Source organism: Sarcophilus harrisii, chromosome 2, assembly GCF_902635505.1.
Source record: "Sarcophilus harrisii chromosome 2, mSarHar1.11, whole genome shotgun sequence".
Taxonomy (NCBI): domain Eukaryota; kingdom Metazoa; phylum Chordata; class Mammalia; order Dasyuromorphia; family Dasyuridae; genus Sarcophilus; species Sarcophilus harrisii.
In genome coordinates this window covers 395,809,446-395,828,247 of record NC_045427.1, presented here as the reverse complement: position 1 = coordinate 395,828,247, position 18,802 = coordinate 395,809,446, and the positions used below count along the sequence as shown (strand labels likewise).

General features: G+C 33.2%; 1 protein-coding gene across 2 annotated transcripts in view; it reads right to left on the bottom strand.

Annotated features, from left to right (window-relative positions):
* Positions 1–200: 200 nt before the first annotated feature.
* Positions 201–18,802, bottom strand: part of GABRG2 (gamma-aminobutyric acid type A receptor subunit gamma2) — a 141,912-nt gene continuing 123,310 nt past the window's right edge. Inside the window, exons 7-10 of one of the 2 annotated variants that reach the window (XM_003756793.3) lie at positions 10,056–10,208; positions 6,361–6,566; positions 3,997–4,020; positions 201–2,632 (exon numbers count right to left, since the gene is read on the bottom strand). In XM_003756793.3, the coding sequence (XP_003756841.1) occupies positions 2,357–2,632; positions 3,997–4,020; positions 6,361–6,566; positions 10,056–10,208 (659 nt within the window). In that variant the 3' untranslated portion in view covers positions 201–2,356. The remainder of the gene's footprint in view (positions 2,633–3,996; positions 4,021–6,360; positions 6,567–10,055; positions 10,209–18,802) is intronic. The other variant, XM_003756794.3, reaches the window with a different exon arrangement.

The window sequence follows — 18,802 nt, the reverse complement described above, 5'->3', positions numbered from 1 at the left end:
ACCCCAATGCCTAGTACAGTGTCAGTATATAGTTAATGCTTAAGTAATGCTTATTGATTGAATAATGATCTGATTGACAACCTTCTTCACCCTTCCTCACTACAAAACCAATAGTTCAAAAATAAAAGACATCAAGAAAGAAGGAAAAACCCACCTTTTAAAACAGTATAGTCCAAAGACACCAGCAAGGAAATTCTACCTTCTTGTATTTAAGAGCAGCAGTTTTATTGTAAAAGTCCACAGGTCTGTGCAATTCCCTTTTGAGAAAGATTTCATATACATTTGACAGGGATAGATGATGGCAGAATTAATCTTTCTGTGCATAAGATTTTCCAAACCTATACAAAGATTGGGAAACAAACTTTTTTGTGCCTTCTTCTGTCATAAAGTAATTGTTCCATGACAACTAGAATACATCTCTCATTACTGAAATTTGCCAACAACTCTCCTAAAGCAAGCATTTTAATACTTTGACAATTAGAGAAAAATATTAAAAGAGAATTGATTGCATTTACATCAGCAATAAGGTTGCATAATTGAAAATATCAGATATATTCAAAAGTTTGGAAAACCTGTGGCTGAATGTGTTTCAAGATTCATCCAGATGGAATAGATGGTTTAAAATACAAAAACTACACACAGCTTGTCTATTAGCAAAGATACTTTTTATTCCCCTCTGATTATTTGGGGTCATTCATAAATTATATACTAGCGATGGTTAGATTCTGTCTTACAGGTAACCATACCACAGAAGAGAAGCACATCAAAGGAATATTGTTGTACAGAAACAAAACTATGAGGTGAAACAAACTGTTGATATGGCACAATTTATCATATTCAATGTCATTTTGATTAGCTCACTATGAGTATAGTTTGATAATGACAAGTTCATTGGTTTCATCCCTATGTGGGCCATTCCTTTGTGAATACTTATTGAATGCTTGCTGTGTGCAAGACATCTTGTTCTTAGTTACAATCCATCTCTTTATCACCAGTCATATATGGATTTTGGAAACCTGTGCCAGTTATACATATGAGAGAATGTTGTTGATTTGGCTCCAAACCATTTTTACAAATAGAGGGGAAAAAATCAAAGGAAATGCCCTAGTGATTGTGTATTAGTAATGTTTTACATACAAAGAGGAATAAAAAGAAAATTTCATTTTTATCGTTGAAAAATAAACAAATAAAAAGTTTTGCCTGAAAAAAATACAAATTCCAGATAACAATGACTGAAAACTGAAGTTCCTTCTGACCCTTCTGTTTATTTCCAAGAGATCATTTATCACTCCACAAATACCCGATTTGAGACAACTAGATATCATTTGAGCTTGGTATGGAAGGAGTCATCAGCAGCTTATGTATTAATAGCCTAAAGCAGATCTTGTGATGGAGAATTATTTCTATTGCAATCTAATGAACTAGAAAGCAAGAAAAATAGCATCAAGCACATATAATCACTTAATAAACTAGATATGAAATTGGCAATCCTTTTTGATTCATAGACTATTTAGAAGAGGCAAATGTAGATTTTGTTTATATATATATATTAAGGTATCTTAAACTGTCATACACAAAAATGCTATTTTAGTCTTCATGCATGAGAGGGCAGCTAATTTTTCCTCTCCAATCTCAAACCCAGACCTGATTCCTTATGATTCCATTTATATTTTTCACTTACAGCCCAGAGCCACAAAATAAAAGACAATACTTTATGGTATCTTTGCTTCGTTTATTTTGGCCCTAAAATAATGCATGCACTACTTTAAGCATTATAAGGTATTTCCATATTTACAACATTTTACATGTGTTCTTAAAAGGATAGTAATTTGTTCTTTCATTATTAACTTAGGGGTATGGGAGGATAACTTGTCTAGGCTAGTAACACTTATTTGAATTGAGAGATGATGATGCTCAAAATGAAAAGATTCTAAGGTAAAGATTGACCATGTCTCTCTACCCCAAGCAAAGATGTTGCACATTTTTTGGTAAATTGTGTGTATGTATTTGTACAATGGAAGGAAAAATATATTCTACCAATTCAACTTCATACCCCCTCCAGTTCTGTTACAGCTGCCATTATTACATTTTGATCTACTTTTGTTTTCAACATTCCTATTTTCCATTATATAACAGTTTTCATAAGTTCAATCAGTAATATCCAAATCACATTAATCAAAGGAAAGTTAGGGACAAATGACATGGCATGATTAGGATATTCTATATTATGGCACAAATGAATTGAGACCAATATAAAGTATATGAGAGATTATATTAACTAGACATTTAAAGGAAACCTTTAAACCATCTCCCCATGGGAATCATTGAGTAAGATTCTTATCATTGCTTCACTCATTTAAAGGTAAAGATAGGAAACCCAATAGACCAGATTGAATAGGCAGAAGGCAGTGGGAAAGAAAATCCGAGCATAAGAGTCCATTTTTGCAATGCGGATATGTATTCTTCCATGACGCCATGCTCCTGTTCGGCAATCTTCAAAGCAACAGAAAAAACTGGCACAGTCCTTGCCATCAAGACACTCATAACCATATTCTTCATCTCTCTCCTGAAGGTGTGTTGCATTGTTCATTTGAATAGTGGCTGACCTTGGTCGGATATCAATTGTTGGTGCCTAAGAGGATAATAAAAAGGGAAAGGAATGAAAGAGTTAATCAGACTCTTCAGAGTCAAACTTTTTTTGTCTACAGTATGTTTAATGGTAATGATGATTCAGCAAATGGGGACTCAGGAAATTGCTATGACATTGTGATCTACAATGATAAAATTTAAATTATGAAGAGAGCACATTTGCAGATTTCAAATTTCGAGCTAAGCAATGCAACTGAAAATAATATTATCAAGCTAATAGCTATAGCAAGGAAATTGAACAACAAATGAACTCAAAGATCTAAAGAGTTAGACCAAACTACATGAGATTTTATTCCACTAATTATTGGAGGTGATGTTGGAGACATGAAGGCATCAAATGGAATGGAGAATTACTTTTTTAAATGAATACTTTTTTTGAAACCAAGGCATCTATCATGCTTACATGTATGCACATTGCCTGTTAAAATGAACAAAGATGGTGCTAATGGCAAACTCTTTTAACTACATAGCAATATAAAATATCCTTGGGTTATAACTCCACAATATGATTAATGCATTAGAGAGATGAAATTTCACTTTAAATGGTCATTGTTAAGGAATATGAAAATGTTAGCCAAATTCACTAACATGAATGAGCATTTTCAATAAATTTACCAACTGAAATGGCAAAGTATTGTGTTTGGTGAACAGAAATTAGCATTCCTTTCTATTCAGTATATTTGAATCCTTGCCCTTCTTCTAATTGAAAATGAGTTAGAGGACAAAGGAGTTTCTTCAGCATTACCAATTTGGTTGTTAAAGAATTAGGAAAAATCAACTATGTTGATATTTAGAAATGAAATTCCTGAATTTCAATAAAAATTGATAACTAGCATATTTATTATCTTGGATAATAGTAGCCTATTCAAAGCCAGGTACAAAACTTGCATGGATATGTTTTTTCTACTATAAAACATTTTCAGTTCCAGGATTCTTTCCAAAGGACTCTGACAGTTTTTATATGCAAGGGGAGAGACTATGTCTTTAAACGTAATTTTTGGAGATTTAAGATGTCCATTTGAGTTCTAAAAACCATATAGCACTAGTGGAATGGAGGTTCTAAAAAAAAAAGGCCAAATCTTGGTTTAGGCTACTTGAGAAAGTTCCACTTTGTTCAAGGTGCTGGCTGCTTTTGAATTACAAATGAATTTAAAACATCTGTGATTTGGTGTAAGAGCTGCTGAATCAACTCTACAAATTTATTTCTAAATCTGTAGAACTTTCTACTTCTTAGATGTATTACCTGGAGTAGAATGCTTAAATGTCTATTAAAAAAATCTCATTTAAGCGTTAATAGTTAAATTCAGCAGTGGCATGCAGTGAATTTCCATTCCAAAAACATTATACCTTGAAGGAAAACATCCGAAGAAGCTTTGGTTTTGTAGACAGAAAAGAAATAACATTTTTTTTTTTTACAAAGAAAGGAAAACAAAGAAGAGGAAGAGACAAAATAAGATAAATTAAAGATGCATTCCCAAAGCATAGTAGGTATAAAAAAAATGAAATTATAAACAGAGAAGGATAGTTCTCAACTATTATAAGACCTGTGACTGTGGAGGAAAAAAAAATAAAAATCACTAATTACTAGTAAATTTCTAGTTAAGGCAATATTATTCTGATTTAATATTATTTGACCCTAAACTACAATAAAACTACAAAACCCAGTGTATTGCAAGATAACTTCCTACTGCTTATTTATCCAATATGAAAACAAGTTTTATGAATATTTTTCTAAACCCTTTCATCAGCAAGATCTGATTAGAGTAAGCTTTTACAAGATTAGCATCAGTATATCAGTACATGAGAATTAAGTACCTTATTTCCTCTTTGAAAGGTCTTGGTACTTGCCAGCTCTCTTGACTAAGAAATGATTTACATTTTCCACTTCATTTAAGAAATGAAAAAATACATTCAATAATATTAGCAATTCATATTTTCTCGTTTGCATTTTTTCACCTCTTTTCTCTTCCTGCTCATCCTTGCCAATTTTTCCTTCATCTGATCTATCCAAATCAACAGATTTTAGAATATAAGTATTTCTCATCTTTTAAACAAAATGTGTGATTATAGAAATTAAGATATTTCTTATGTACTCTTTAGTGCCTGTTAGCACAACCTTATTGTTTTGGGTGTAATACTGAAAGACATTAATGGAACTAACTTATTGGGAGAAGAAAATGGAGGAAATCAAGTAAGAAACAGGACAAAAACTGAAATTAAATTAAGGAGAGAAAATGGAAAGGTATAGAGGCAAAGGGGAAAAAAAGAGAGGGACAGACCTGCAAAAAGTAAGCATATTGCATATTGGGGAAATAAAAGACAAGCATTTTCTAAAGTTAATAATAGTTCTAGAGACAGTAATACCTAATAGAGGAACAGCTTCAAAGCCAGGAAGACCTGGATTTGAGTCCTTCTTCTGATATCTGTCATTTGATCCTGGACAAGTCATTGAACCAGCCAGTGTTATAAATAGTTCTCTAAGACTATAAATTCCAAAGAAGGTTCCAATTTGAATTGGGTAAATAAAGTTTCCTCTTTTAAGTGTTCTCAATACTATTGAAATCAAAGACCCACTACCTATTTTTAATATTGTGCTAGAGCTACCTTTGCCCTTGTATACTGTAATATTTAAGTATATATTTGCTCCTTGCAATAATTTCAGCAGTATTACCTGAGGTGCCATAAGGAAAATAAAACATAAGTTAGAGACTCTCAAAAGAATTCAATCAATATAGCTGATCACTCAAATAATTGTCAAAAGGTCAATCTTCCCATCACATTGCCTTTTGGGATAAAATAGAGAATAGGTCACCCTATCCTTTTGCCATAGTATATAAGTTTACATTTACTTACTATTTCTTCCCCTATCCCCATAATAGCAATTATTTTAGAGTACAAGAAACTCTCATAGGTATTATTAGCAATTTGTCTCTGGTAATATGAAAGGCAGTTGGATGAATGGGGTGATTCAAAAAGAGGTTGGCTTTCTTTTCTAAATAACTAAGCGGAAGGCTTAGACATAATTTGTAGCCAAAGAAATATTTTATCAGGTAGCTCTCTATTCTGAAGAAGTCCAAAATACATTAATACATTGTTTATATTCAAATTATCTATATGTCTTATGCATGTGAAATTTCTCAAACAAAAACAAAAGTTTTGTATTTTTTTCTCTTTGCAACAGAACATTATTTTCATTATTCTGGTCACATTTTATATTTAAGAAACCTATATCAAGAGATGGTTAGAAAGTGAATTTTGTTCTGAAATGTCAATAATTTTAAAACTATATTGGGGAGAAGGATTGGAAGGGTTAGAGAGAGATCCATAAGTAAAATCTAATGGAGTACAGCCAGTTAATGACTTGATGATAGATAAACTCTTCCATCAGTGAAAATACTTCTCATAAAATGAATACAGCATAAAATTGCCCCATTTTATGTAACTATGATAGCCCACAGCATGAATCAATTACATAAAGTCTTCCCCTGAGAAACACATATCTCTGTTGTCTCTAATGACCATAATGGATCAGTTACTCATTCTTTATGGCTGGCTAAACTTAAATTATTGTCCCCATCTTTGAGCTAAATAACTCAAGCTCATCTATCTGAAGATTAACAAAAGACAAAGTTTAGACATACTCTTTTAAAAAGCCCTGAAGGTCTAACTACACCAATAATTCCAATAGTTTCAAAAAATAACTGTACATACTGGGTTTTTCTTCTTTTTGTCTTTGTCCTTGCTTGGCTTCCGATTGCTGACAAAGTAATGCAGGGTGCCATATTCCACCAAGGCAGAAAAGACAAAAATAAAGCAGACAGACACAAAGAGATCCATAGCTGTCACATAAGAAACCTTGGGGAGAGATTTACGAGCAATCGTGCTAAGAGTAGTCATTGTCAGGACAGTGGTAATGCCTAGGAAGAAAACATGATAAAATAGAAAAAGAAAAAGTATTACTGTACCAAGCAGTGATCAGTATGAGACTGTGAGACACCATAATGCTCAAACTCTGTATATATAATGGGGAAGGGAAAGTAAAAAAAAAACTTAACTAAGGAAGCTTTTTCTTGAGTTAGAACATATTGTCTAATAATTCCTAACAGGGGATCTATAGTGACTTCTTATTTACAAATATACCAAGGGAAACTTAAGCATGCCTAGAATAATAAAAATCATAGAAAAATGTATTTAGAGCTGAAAAATATAAAATATTTAGTTCAATTTTTTATTTTATAGGGAATGAAACTGAGATTTAGAGAGATTACATGATTTGCTTCCAAAACATGTAGGTAGTAAGTAGAAGAGCTGGGATTAGAATTAATTTCTTGTAATTTCAAGTATAATGTTTGTTAAACAAAAACACTGTGCATCTAACTCAAAGAAAAATGCTATCACAAGGAATATAAGAAATGATTTTTACCATGATTAATTAATGAATGTATGCATAAATGTATGAAACAATGAACAATACTACATGCTTATGATGTATCAGGCTCTAAATTGAATTCCAGAAAAAAAAAACATATAAAAGTGATAAATTTTGTCTTTAAAGATTTGATATTCTCAAAAGAATGGATACAATACTTAAAGGGAAAAAATGACCAAAGAAGAATAAAGTAATAGAGATGATAACGGTATTTACAGAACAACTATTTGGTGAAAACATCATTGTACTAGGAAAACCAGGAGTCTTGAATTTTTATCCTGATTCTGACACTACCCAAGGGCATAAATTGATGAATTTTTCTTAATTTTGGTTTCCTATTTATAAAATATAGACTTTTACTTTATCATCTCTAAGGTTCCTTCTAGATGTGTTATGATTTTATTTTTACATTTCTTAGCCCAGTCTAAATTAAAGATAAGTTTGTTCTTAAGAATCAGTAGCTGGTCAATCTCAATAATGTAAAGCTTTGTTATGTTGCTCTTTGTGACTCACTATGAAGGAAAAAGAAAAAGAAAAATCCCATCAACTAAAAACAAGTTGTGTTGTGTCCACCAGAATTGCTCCTAGACACAGATAGCCAGTAAGCAATCAACTCTATCAAACCCTTAAACATAGAAACTCAGTCTCTGCTGGGAGGACTCCGTAAAGGAAATTTAATAATCCATTTCAGTAGGAGCCAAACAAAAAAGACAAAGCAATGAATAGAGTTTTGTGCATGGTGGGGTGGAAATGGGGAGTAGGGAAGATTGTTGGAACAATTTTACCAATCTAGAGATGAAATTCCTTTTTTTTTCATTTCTAGATAAGTATCATATTTTTTGAGGAATGACTAGTGAAATCAAAGCATGTTGGAATACACAGGAGAGCTGTTGGAATACATGGGAGCCACCTGACAGTGGCTGCTGGAGGTCTAACCCAGAATGGAACTCCTCTTGTGAGAGGATGGTACAAGGAGACTGAGAGGCAGTTGCTGTCCTCTGACCTCTCTGATTGAGAGGCTGTTGTGTTGTCTGACATCTCTTCTCTTCCCTCTGCCTCTAATTTATCTCATTCCCAGTCTGCAACACCTGTGTCAGCAAAGGCTGCGTTGCAACTCCTTCAGATGTTATGATCCATAGCTGTGGAGGCTCTTGGAGAATTGACCTGTCCCTTAACAAAAGCATCTTCTCACTGATTAGGAAACTCTCCCAATATCTATATAGTATTTCCTCTAACCTACTAAGTATCTTTTCCTTAAAATATTTTCCCTCTGTTCTAGCTGTTATAATCACAATTCTTGCTTTAATCATTTAATCCAAGCTTGAATTTAACTTAAGTTTGGGGTTTCTTTTGGGGATTTAAGTAAAACAGGGTGTGATAGTCAAAGGTGTAAAAGACTTCAAAATCATCTAAGCCAACTTCTTCATTTTATAAAAGAAGAATCTTAGTAAAAGAGAAATTAATTGACCTTCCCAAGATCACATTAGTAAATAATGAACACAAGATTCAAATTCATATCTTCTGATTCAAATTTATTTTTTTTTTCTTTCTTCTCAACTATCTTTCTCTGGGTGTAAAACATTCAACATTTTCTCCATTATTTAGTATTTTATTTTTCTCTTATTATATGCAAAACAATTTTTAACATTTGTTTTTAAAACAAATTCCAGATTGCCTTTCTCTCTCTCCTCCTCTCCACAGTTGAGAAGGCATTATGAAGTAATGCAAGACGTTTGTATGAAAATATAAAAGTCATGTTGTAAAGAAAATGTAAACCTATCCCCCCAAAAAAAAATACTCCAAAAAAAAAAAAACACACAGTTAACAAAAGAGGCTTCCATTCACATTGAGTTCTTTCTCTGGGGATGGATAGTATTTTTCATCATAAATTGTACCTAATTGTCTTGGATCATTGATAACACTGCAGAGAATAGCCAAAATGGAAAACAACAGCAACTCCCTCACAGTGTTGATGTGAAGATCAAATGGAATAACACATGCAAAGCATTTTGGATAATTTCCAAGTGCTATATAAATACTACATTTTGTTTTCTGGTTGTTTTTATTATCCATGTGTATATGGATTTGTATATCTAGAACCACAGAACTTTCTTCCCAGTATTCTTTACCATTAGTCATCTGGACTTTTTCTCAAGACCTTCTGTAAATCAACATATTCTGAAGTAGCTCATATACATTGTTGTAATTGGTTAAAAAAATTTCCTCATATAAAGTCTAAATTTGGCTGTCTGCATCTTCTAAACATTGTTCTGTCTGTTATATGGGATTAAGAAGAACATACTAATTCTTTCTCATGAGAGATTTTCAATTTGTTGAGAATAATTCTTATATTTTCATATAGTGAGAGTAATAGATATAAAGCTTTCTCTTTACATATACATATACATTTATCTACATGTGCATATGTGTATACTTATAAATATGCGTACACCTATATAATATAATTATTTTATTCTTTTTGAAAAATTTTAGTAAGGACTGAGTTTTTCAGACTGCATTAATGTTAATACCTGTAAAAGAAGATGATAATGTCTGGGGTAAAGATGGTCATTTTACTCCTTAAAAATAGCAAAAATAAATTTTCTATACAGAATGGAATTAAGTAGAGAAATAAAAAAAAATAATAGTTTTAACATCCTATGATAGACTTCTGTGATTTCATTAATTCCCCAAAATTTCCTGTCTAAGAAGCTTTGATAAATGAACTATCGTTTAGTAAATCTGCTTCTGTATATTTGCGATGCAAGTTAATACCTTTAGCCATGAAGCAAAGGAAATAGCATCAGTTTTTCTCACTTTCTATTGCAATATAGACTTTACACTGCCTATTTGTAAATTTGAGCAAAGTTTTTTAAAAAAAATTACCATGGGTAGACAATTATATATTCACTATAGCAAAATGTCATTCTTTGACCTTCTGATCCACACATATATGAACCCATGGAAAACAACTCACCCAATGAGGTTCTGGCTGGAACAGCATCCTTATTGATCCAGAAAGATACCCAGGATAAGACAACAATGAGTGTGCAGGGAATGTAAGTCTGAATGGTAAAATATCCCATCCTTCTGCTCAGTTCAAAGTATACAGACATTACAACATAATCTCCTGGAAAAGAACATAGAGTCATTTGAATCAGTGTACAAATAAGTTACTTAAAAATACACCTATAAATAACCCATTTTAAAATCCCACTTACACGTATAAATGGTTTTACTAGATAAATAATTTACATAAATACACTACTCAATTTTAAAATATAATAGTTCTCTGGAAATTCTCTAACCATATACTTACATTTTTCTTTCTTTATATCAGTAAGCAGATTAAGTGTAATTTTTTTGTCTACACTGACAACACTATGGGAATAATTGAAAGAATTTTCCAGATTTTTTCCCTTCATTTAAAGTAGAATATGATAACAAATGAGACCCAAATCCTGGTTGTCATTCATTTCCCTGAATCTGAGTCTCATTTTTTTCCATTCTGATTTTGGGATCCTTGTGGAAAGCATAATTTAGGTGTTTTTTTTTTTTTTTTTTTTGGTTTGTTTTTGTTTTTGTTTGTTTTTCCCATAGATCTCATTAATAAACCATTTTTTTTAAATTTTTTTTCTAAATGCTGTGTTCTTCAGGCTAGCCATGTTTTCATTCCTACTTGCTACACTCTTGACTCTGGATTTTTTCTACTATGCCCCCCAAATCTAAATAAATAGATCTGATAGCTTATATAATGTTCCACATCCATAGTCTCCCTCCTCTTCAAAGGTGGGAAGGAGATACACTTTCTCAAATCTTTAGGACCAAGCTTGGTAATTATAACTATAATTATGAAGAGTTTATTTTATTATTGTTATTATTTATGATATTAATTCTGTTCTTTCCATTTGCACTGTTGTCTTGCTGTATATTTCTTTGTAAGTTTTGTTTACTTTATTTGAGATTTATTTAATAAGTCTCCCCATGCTTTTCTGAATTCTTTTCATCATTTCTTACAGTACAATAATATTCTATTTTACTCATAAACTGCAATATATTTAGTCATATTCTAAAAGAGATTCTTTTACCTACTGGTACTTATGGGACTTTTCTTCCTATTCTATTGTTTCTTTAAAGTACCTTCATTTCCAGTTTCATTTCCAAAGTTATTAAATGCCTAATGTGTTCAAGCCACATGATATTTGTTTGTTGAATCAGGAATCTTCAGAATAATAACTACAAAAAAGGAACTTATAAGTGAATTTGGGATCTAATAAGATCAGTATCTCACTAGTTAATTCATAGGTAATGGTTGCATAGCAAACATTGGGGAACATATTTTACAAATGGTGAATAGTTATTTCTAGTGTATGAAAAATGGGCTTTGGTCCACTCTATGTTATCATTCTTATGCCTCAGTCAATTATGCAGTAATTAAATATTTATTAAGTATCTACAATTTGTCAGGCACTTGTTAACCTCAGAGAATAAATGATCATTTTTAATTGAGGATTTAACATACAATCAATTGATCTATCAATAAGTCAAATCAGCAAATATTTAAGAACTTACATATTAGGCAATGTGCTAAATGCTATGAATACAAATATAAGCAGAAAACCATTCTCTGTCCTTGAGCAACCAATATTCTAATAGGGGAAGGAAGGAGAAAAGGGAAAGAAATAAGCTTTTATAGATCTATTATGTGGCAAGAACTATGCTTCATAGTCACCCTGTTAAGTAAGTGCCGTTATTATTCTCATTTTAAAGGTGAAGAAACTGAGGCAAACAAATGTTAGGTGACTTGCTCCGGTCACAAAACTCATAAATTTTTGAGGACAGATTTGAACTGAGGTATTCCAGTTTTTAGGCCTAATATTCTATACACTACACTGAAGGGCAAAGATATGGATCTACACAGGGAAATGGAGTGTAGTGAAAGAAATGAGGACATAATTGGCCTGAAGGCCCATGCATTTAGAAGTAATATAGAAAGATTTAATGTTTGGTGGTTCTTAAGCTGCTTTGAAATAAGACAGAGGTGAGAAGGGAATGTATTCTACATATGTTGTTGATGTTGTTGTTGTTATTTCTCCTTGGTTCTCAAAGAGGACCATGACATCAGGGAGGTGATACTGTGACATGCAAGTGAATTGGATTTAAGTGAGGGAGGGGGCAAGGTCACTTGCCTTACTTTTCTCCTATAGAACCATCTGTGTTCATTGGCAAGATATAGATCAAGATGACTGGAGGTGCTCCTGAATGAAATGGGAGACCTTGGCCTTTGTATGTGTGTGTATAAGGTACTTAATAATAAATGCTTATTCTATATATGAGGGACAGCCAAGCAGTGCAATAGTTAAGAGAGAGAAGAGAAGTCTAAGGGGGCTGATATTTATTCATTTAGAAAGTAGCCTAGAACACTTTGAATTTAAAGGATTTGCCTAGTGTGTGTAAGAGGCATTACTTAAGTCAGGGTCTTCCAAATTTTGAGGCACTTTCTCTTACTACTATATCATATTACCTCTTCCATTTCTCTTTCCCTCCTCAAAGGAAAGGACAGGGATATAGATTTCAAAGATTAATCCCATTTCTGAAACTTCTAATCTAGTCATGGGATACAGATAAAAGGAGTGAGAAATGTCCATTTAACTGTAACTAAATGATATGCTCACACTGTTAACTTTATCTAGGTCCTTAAGATATTTGTCCACAAAAAAACAAAAACAAAAACAAAAACAAAAACAAAAACAAAAACAAAAAACAAAAAACAAAACAAAAAAAGGAAATAAAAAAGTACCCTTCAGAGTTAAAAGCTATTCCTACTCTTGTTTATGGTGGCTAAAAATCTGTTGGGAGCAAAAGACTGATAAATATAGGATTTGGGGGCTATGAGATTAAACCACTTGTTTTAAAATCTTAATGAAATCACTTAACCTTTCTGTGTCTTCTTGTTTTAGGCTATTAAAAAAGAAACACTATTTTCTGTAACATGCCTATTAAGGAGAGCTTTTGTTCAAATGAATTTTTTATTCATATAAACTTTACAGCCCAAGAATCTATTTTTTATCCAATAGCAGTAAAGAAAATGTTATTTGTGCTTGTCCACTTGATTGTATGTCCTCTGCAACAAGTTTTGAAAAGGATAGGTATTTAATAAACTATACACCTAAATGTTTTGGTTCTCCTCTATTACAGTTAAACCTACAATGGAAATTCTAACAAAAGGATGAGCTTCAAGTCAACATATTTCTTTGTTGCTGACACTAATCCAAACCTTTCTGACCCTCCACCTGTCTCCCCCCATCACAAACACCTTTTCTCCTTACTAGGCTTCTCACTTCCTAAGGGACCCTACTGAGCAGCCCTGTGAGTATCATAAGGCAGCAGTAGGGGCTGCCATGCTTTCTCATTCCCCAATCTGTGGCAGAAAAAAAATCATCAAAATGGTAAATAGTCTTTAGATTACCTAAGAAGCTTCAAGGTGAACCTGCTATTTTTACACATTGCCATTCAGATATGTAAAACAGGTCCAGGCTTTGAAACAGGCTGACAGGAAATTATGCATAAAGTCAAGCTGCATGGGGCAATGTGCTTGAGCAGCACTCAGAGTAAGATTAGATTTCCCCAAAGAATACAGGGGGAGGGGGCGGGAAACCCTGATCTTGAAAGCTTGTTGTTAAGATGGTCCCCTACAATTCTATCCCTACATAGGTCATAGAGATTCCCTATTTAAACTATATAAACAAAATTATATTGTGAGAGTTTAAAAAATTAAAAAAATATGTTTCCTATCCTACCATGTTACAAGTAGTTTGGTATCAATTATTTTTTATCATTGATTATTGCATATATGCTGTCATGCAAATTAATGGATCAAGTGAATCAAGGATTCAATATCTTCTTTGGAACATGAAGTTAGCATTCTTTCAAGCTGTTCTGTATTCTCCCTTCTCTACTCTAATTACTAATCTCCCTGGATTTCTTTAAGCCCCAACTAAAATCCCACCTTCTATAGGAAGTCTTCTCTAAGACTTTTTAATTCCACTTCCATTTCTACATTATTTTCTAATTATCAGGTAATAGCTTGATTTGTATATAATTGTTTGTATATTGTCTGCCATAATAGATTGAAAGCTCCTTAACAGCAGGGGCTGTCTTTTGCCTTTTATTATATTTTCAGAATTTAGCATAATATCTGGAACATAGTAAGAATTTAATAACTGTTTCTATTTATTGATCAGTTCACAACTGGTCATCCTATAATTTCATATAAAGGAGAGTTCTTATTGGATGAAATATGGAGTCAGAATTTTTACATTTAAAAGCAATTCAAAATCATCTTTTATAATATCATTCTAATTTTACTAATGAAGAAAATGGGACTTGGGGAGGAAAAAGTTACTTTGTTCAAGGTCACATAGCAAACTATTGGCAAATATGGAACTAGGGAAAGATTTCCAGTTGAATCTTTGTTTCATTACACTATGGCTAAGACAATTTATTTTTTGTGGTCAAAGTAACTAGGATGCAATAGTTAGAGCACTCTATCTGCAGTCATAAAGAACTCAGATAAAATGTTGCATTAGGGACTTACTAGTTGTGGAACCATGGGCCACTCACTTAATTTATCTCTGCCTCAGTTGTTTTTATTTTGTTTTGTTTTTGCATTTGCAAAGTAATAATAGTACCACCTAATTCTTAGGGTTATTATGAGGACAAGATTAGATAATATTTATAAAGCATTTGGAAAATTAAGTCACTATTTAAATACTAATTACTATTACTATTAGTAGTACTAGTAGTAGTAGTACTTTGTCTATGAAGACAAAGCAAAGGAATACAGTTTGGAGATAGCCTATGGGGATACCCAGTTTAGAGAGAGCTCAGACCTGAATTCTTATGTAAAGGAATGCATTTATTAGCCTCTTGATCTGTGCAGTCCAAAGATTACCTTCTATGACAAGGGGAATGGAGTGGAGAAATGTTATGTGGTTGAATGCATTTATATAACTGAGACATAAAATATTGACAATTACTGTACCATACTACTGCCATCCTTGTGAAGTACACCCACAACTCCAGGTGAAAGAAAACTCAATTATTATTCAAGCTGTCAGAGTGTTGTTGTTTTCTAAAAGGCATGGTGAGTCATGTGAAGGAAGAAAGACAGTTTTCTGTGTTTAATATTATCTCACACTGATATGACTCTTTAAAAGTGTACAAAGTACTTTGCATAAATTAATATCTCCTTTAGTCCTCACAACAACCCTGTAAGGAAGGGCCGTTATTATCTTCAATTTACTGTTGAGGAAACTGATCCCCAGAGTTAATAAATATATAGAGGGCTACAAACCCAAGTTTTTCAGAAATCTAATCACTCTGATGCTTTATCCCTTCTACCACAACATCACAGAATGCTTTGTGGTGCAAAAAACTATCATCCCTTCTTGTCCCTCTATTATAAAGTATTTTTGTAGCTTCAAATCAGGGTAGCAAACGGATCACCAAATACTCAAAAGACTGTAAACAAGCCCTCTCCAAAAGAAGTATCTTTCAACCTCAGAGAGCTAAAACTGCACAGACACAGATACTTCAGTGATTTTAACTTATTTAAAGGGTGCTATCCCTTACTATATTGCTGAATCTATCTAATTTCTGAAACTGTGATTTGGAATTAAAACCATTTTATTTAAAAGCCTTGCTGAAGTCCTTATCTTAGCCAAATAAGGAGACCCACACAACTGCCTACAGAATATGCTTTATTGCAAAAGCAAGGAGTGTGTGTGTGTGTGTGTGTGTGTGTGTGCGTGTGTGTGTGTGTGTGTGTGTGTGTGTAGGCCTGTGTATTCATGGGGAAGGGAGAGACAGACAGACACAGTCAGCCAAAGAAAAAGAGAGAGAGAGAGAGAGAGAGAGACAGAGACAGAGACAGAGACAGAAAGACAGAGACAGAGACAGAGACAGAGACAGAAAGAGACAGAGAATGTGTGAACTCCATTGGCAAATATCCAGTTATGGGATATTTTTTGGCATTTGTTAAAAGAGAACCTGTAGACTCCTGGAAGAATGATAACAATCAATAATATAACTGTATTTTTATAGTCAACATTGTATCCTAATTCATAATAACCATTAATTCACCCCAATTATTTTAATAAATAACTTGCAGATTTGCTTCAAAAAATCATGCTATCCTTTTGTTCAACTTAGGCTCCAAAATTCAGGTTAATTACATATCAGCACCAGAGGTTTAGTCACAGGTATTAATAAAATATTATTTTATATGTATGTAGTTTCTCCATGAGTTCTTTACTATTGGGACATCAGAAGGTCTGCTTATTCAACCTTTTAGAAAGTCCCAGAACCAGTTTGGTTGTCTTGGGAGAAATCTTAAAATATGCATGCATGGTCCATACATGGTTCTTGGGATCAAAATATTTTTGCTGAAAACACTTGAGGCCTCTGAATAAAAATACTGCTTAGGTATAGTCATATCATTTGCATTTAAAATATTTTTGCTAACATCTTAGATATTAAGATGAGAGATACTCCATAAAGAGGGACGGAATCTATACAGATAGCTATGGAATCTGAACAAATTCTTTGGAAGCTCTTTGGTTTTAATTTAATATACAAATCCTAAATTTAATTCTATAGTATATAAATATTACCATACCAACTGAGTTATTCCAGCATAAAATAAGGTTCTAAGGGAAAGAATTCTGGCCTGGGAGTAAGGAAGCCTGAGCCCTGCTTCTAGTTCTATGATTCAGAAACTATGCAACATGGAGGAATTCACTTGCCTTCTCCAGTTCTTAGTTTTCTTGTCTATAAAATAAGGGGTGGGATCCTGGTCCCTTGTCAATTTCTTTAATGAAATACAAGATAAGATGTCTTTACAAGTCAAAGGATAGGGGAGCAGAGCCAAGATGGTGGAAAATAGACAGTTCTTTTAGCTCTTTCTGGTTTCCCTGAGATCAACATCAGATCAAGCTTCTGAACTGGTTTTGGAGTGACAGAACCCACAAATATTTGGAGTGTGACAAATTTCCAGCAGAAGATATTTTGGAAAAACTTCAGGAAAGGTCTGTCTCAATTGAACAGGGGTGGGCGGAGAGAAGTAGTATGGGAGGAACGGTGGTAAAAGGTGGCCTAGCACAATGCAGGGCCTCAGGGCAGAGTGGTCTCCTCATGCTGGGGATATTTACCTGAAAATCATGATGAAAAAAAGATTCTAGAGATAGACATTGAAAGTATCTACTGATCAGCTTCTGAAAGAAACCCCAAAATGAAAACTCTAAGCAGTATCACAGCTGAATTCCAGAATTTTCAGATCAAGGAGAAAATATTGCAGGCAACCAGAAAGAAACAATGAAAATCACAAGAGCCACAATCAGGATTATCTAGGGCCTAGCAGCTTCCACTTTAAAGGGCTGAAGGACCTGGAATATGTTATTCCAGAAGGCAAAGGAATTTGGATTGTAGGCAAGAATCAACTATCTAGCAAAATTAAGGATTATTTTTTAGGAAAAAAGATGGACTTTCAAGTAAATAGATGAATTTCATTTATTTTTGATGAAAAGAGCAGAACTGAACAGAAAATTTGATCTTCAAATACAGAATTCAAGAGAAGCATAAAAAGGTAAAAAGAAAAAATGTTTTTGAAAGATTAAAAAGTTTACAACTCTATATGGGAAGATGATATGATATATTTAGCTCTCAATAAATGTGTTTAGTTGTCTCATACTATAGGAAAGTAGAGGGGAAAAGGGAAAGGAAAAGGAGCGGCTAATAGAAGGGAGAACAGAAGTAGAAGGGGAAGGGAATAAGAAAGGGGGAGGTAATGTAAAAGAGAAGGGATACTTGAGGGAAGTGGTGGTCAGAAACAAACCACTGGGGAAGAGGGTAAGTAGGGAAGGAAAGAGAAAAGTAGTTGGAGAAGTTGGGGAAAATAAGACTAGCTCTCTGGAGAATCTTGGGACCAGCCCAAGTCCTTGGTGTTAATGGAGAAGTGATGAAGGTCACCATGAGGCTGGTCAAGTCTTCTCTCTCTATCTCCAAGTCTGTCTCTCAGTCTGAACCAGTCTCTTCCAATGTCCAGGAGGCAGGAGAGCCACTACTAGGCTGATAAAAGATGGCATGTCTGTGGCTAACTTTGTCCTCAGTTTAAATACTCTATTACAAGTACATCATCATAGATGTCAATCTTGTAAAATAGGTGTCAACTTGTAGAACTATACTAAGTACTAAGTACATGTAAACTAGAGAATCATTATCTTAATTCCACTGAGTTAAGACCTTGTTTTAGGATTAAATCAATTATACTGAACTAGAGAACTATTAATCACCAGACTAAACTAGAAAACCATTGTGATATCAATTCCACTGAGTTAACACCTTGCTGTAAAAATCCTTGTTTCAAGTACATTTACAAATACACAGTTAGAAATTTTAACTGTGAATGTAAATGGGATGAATTCTCCCATAAAATGGAAGCAGATTGCAGACTGGATTAAAAGCCAGAATTCTATAATATGCTGTTTACAAGAAACACATTCAAAGGGTAATGATAAATATAGAGTATAGGTAAAAGGCTGGAGCAGAATCTATTATATTTTAGCTGAAATAAAAAAAAAAAGGTGTAGGGTTTTTCATCTCAGATCAAGCAAAAACAAAAATAGACCTAATTAAAAGAGATGAGGAAATAAACTACATTTTGGT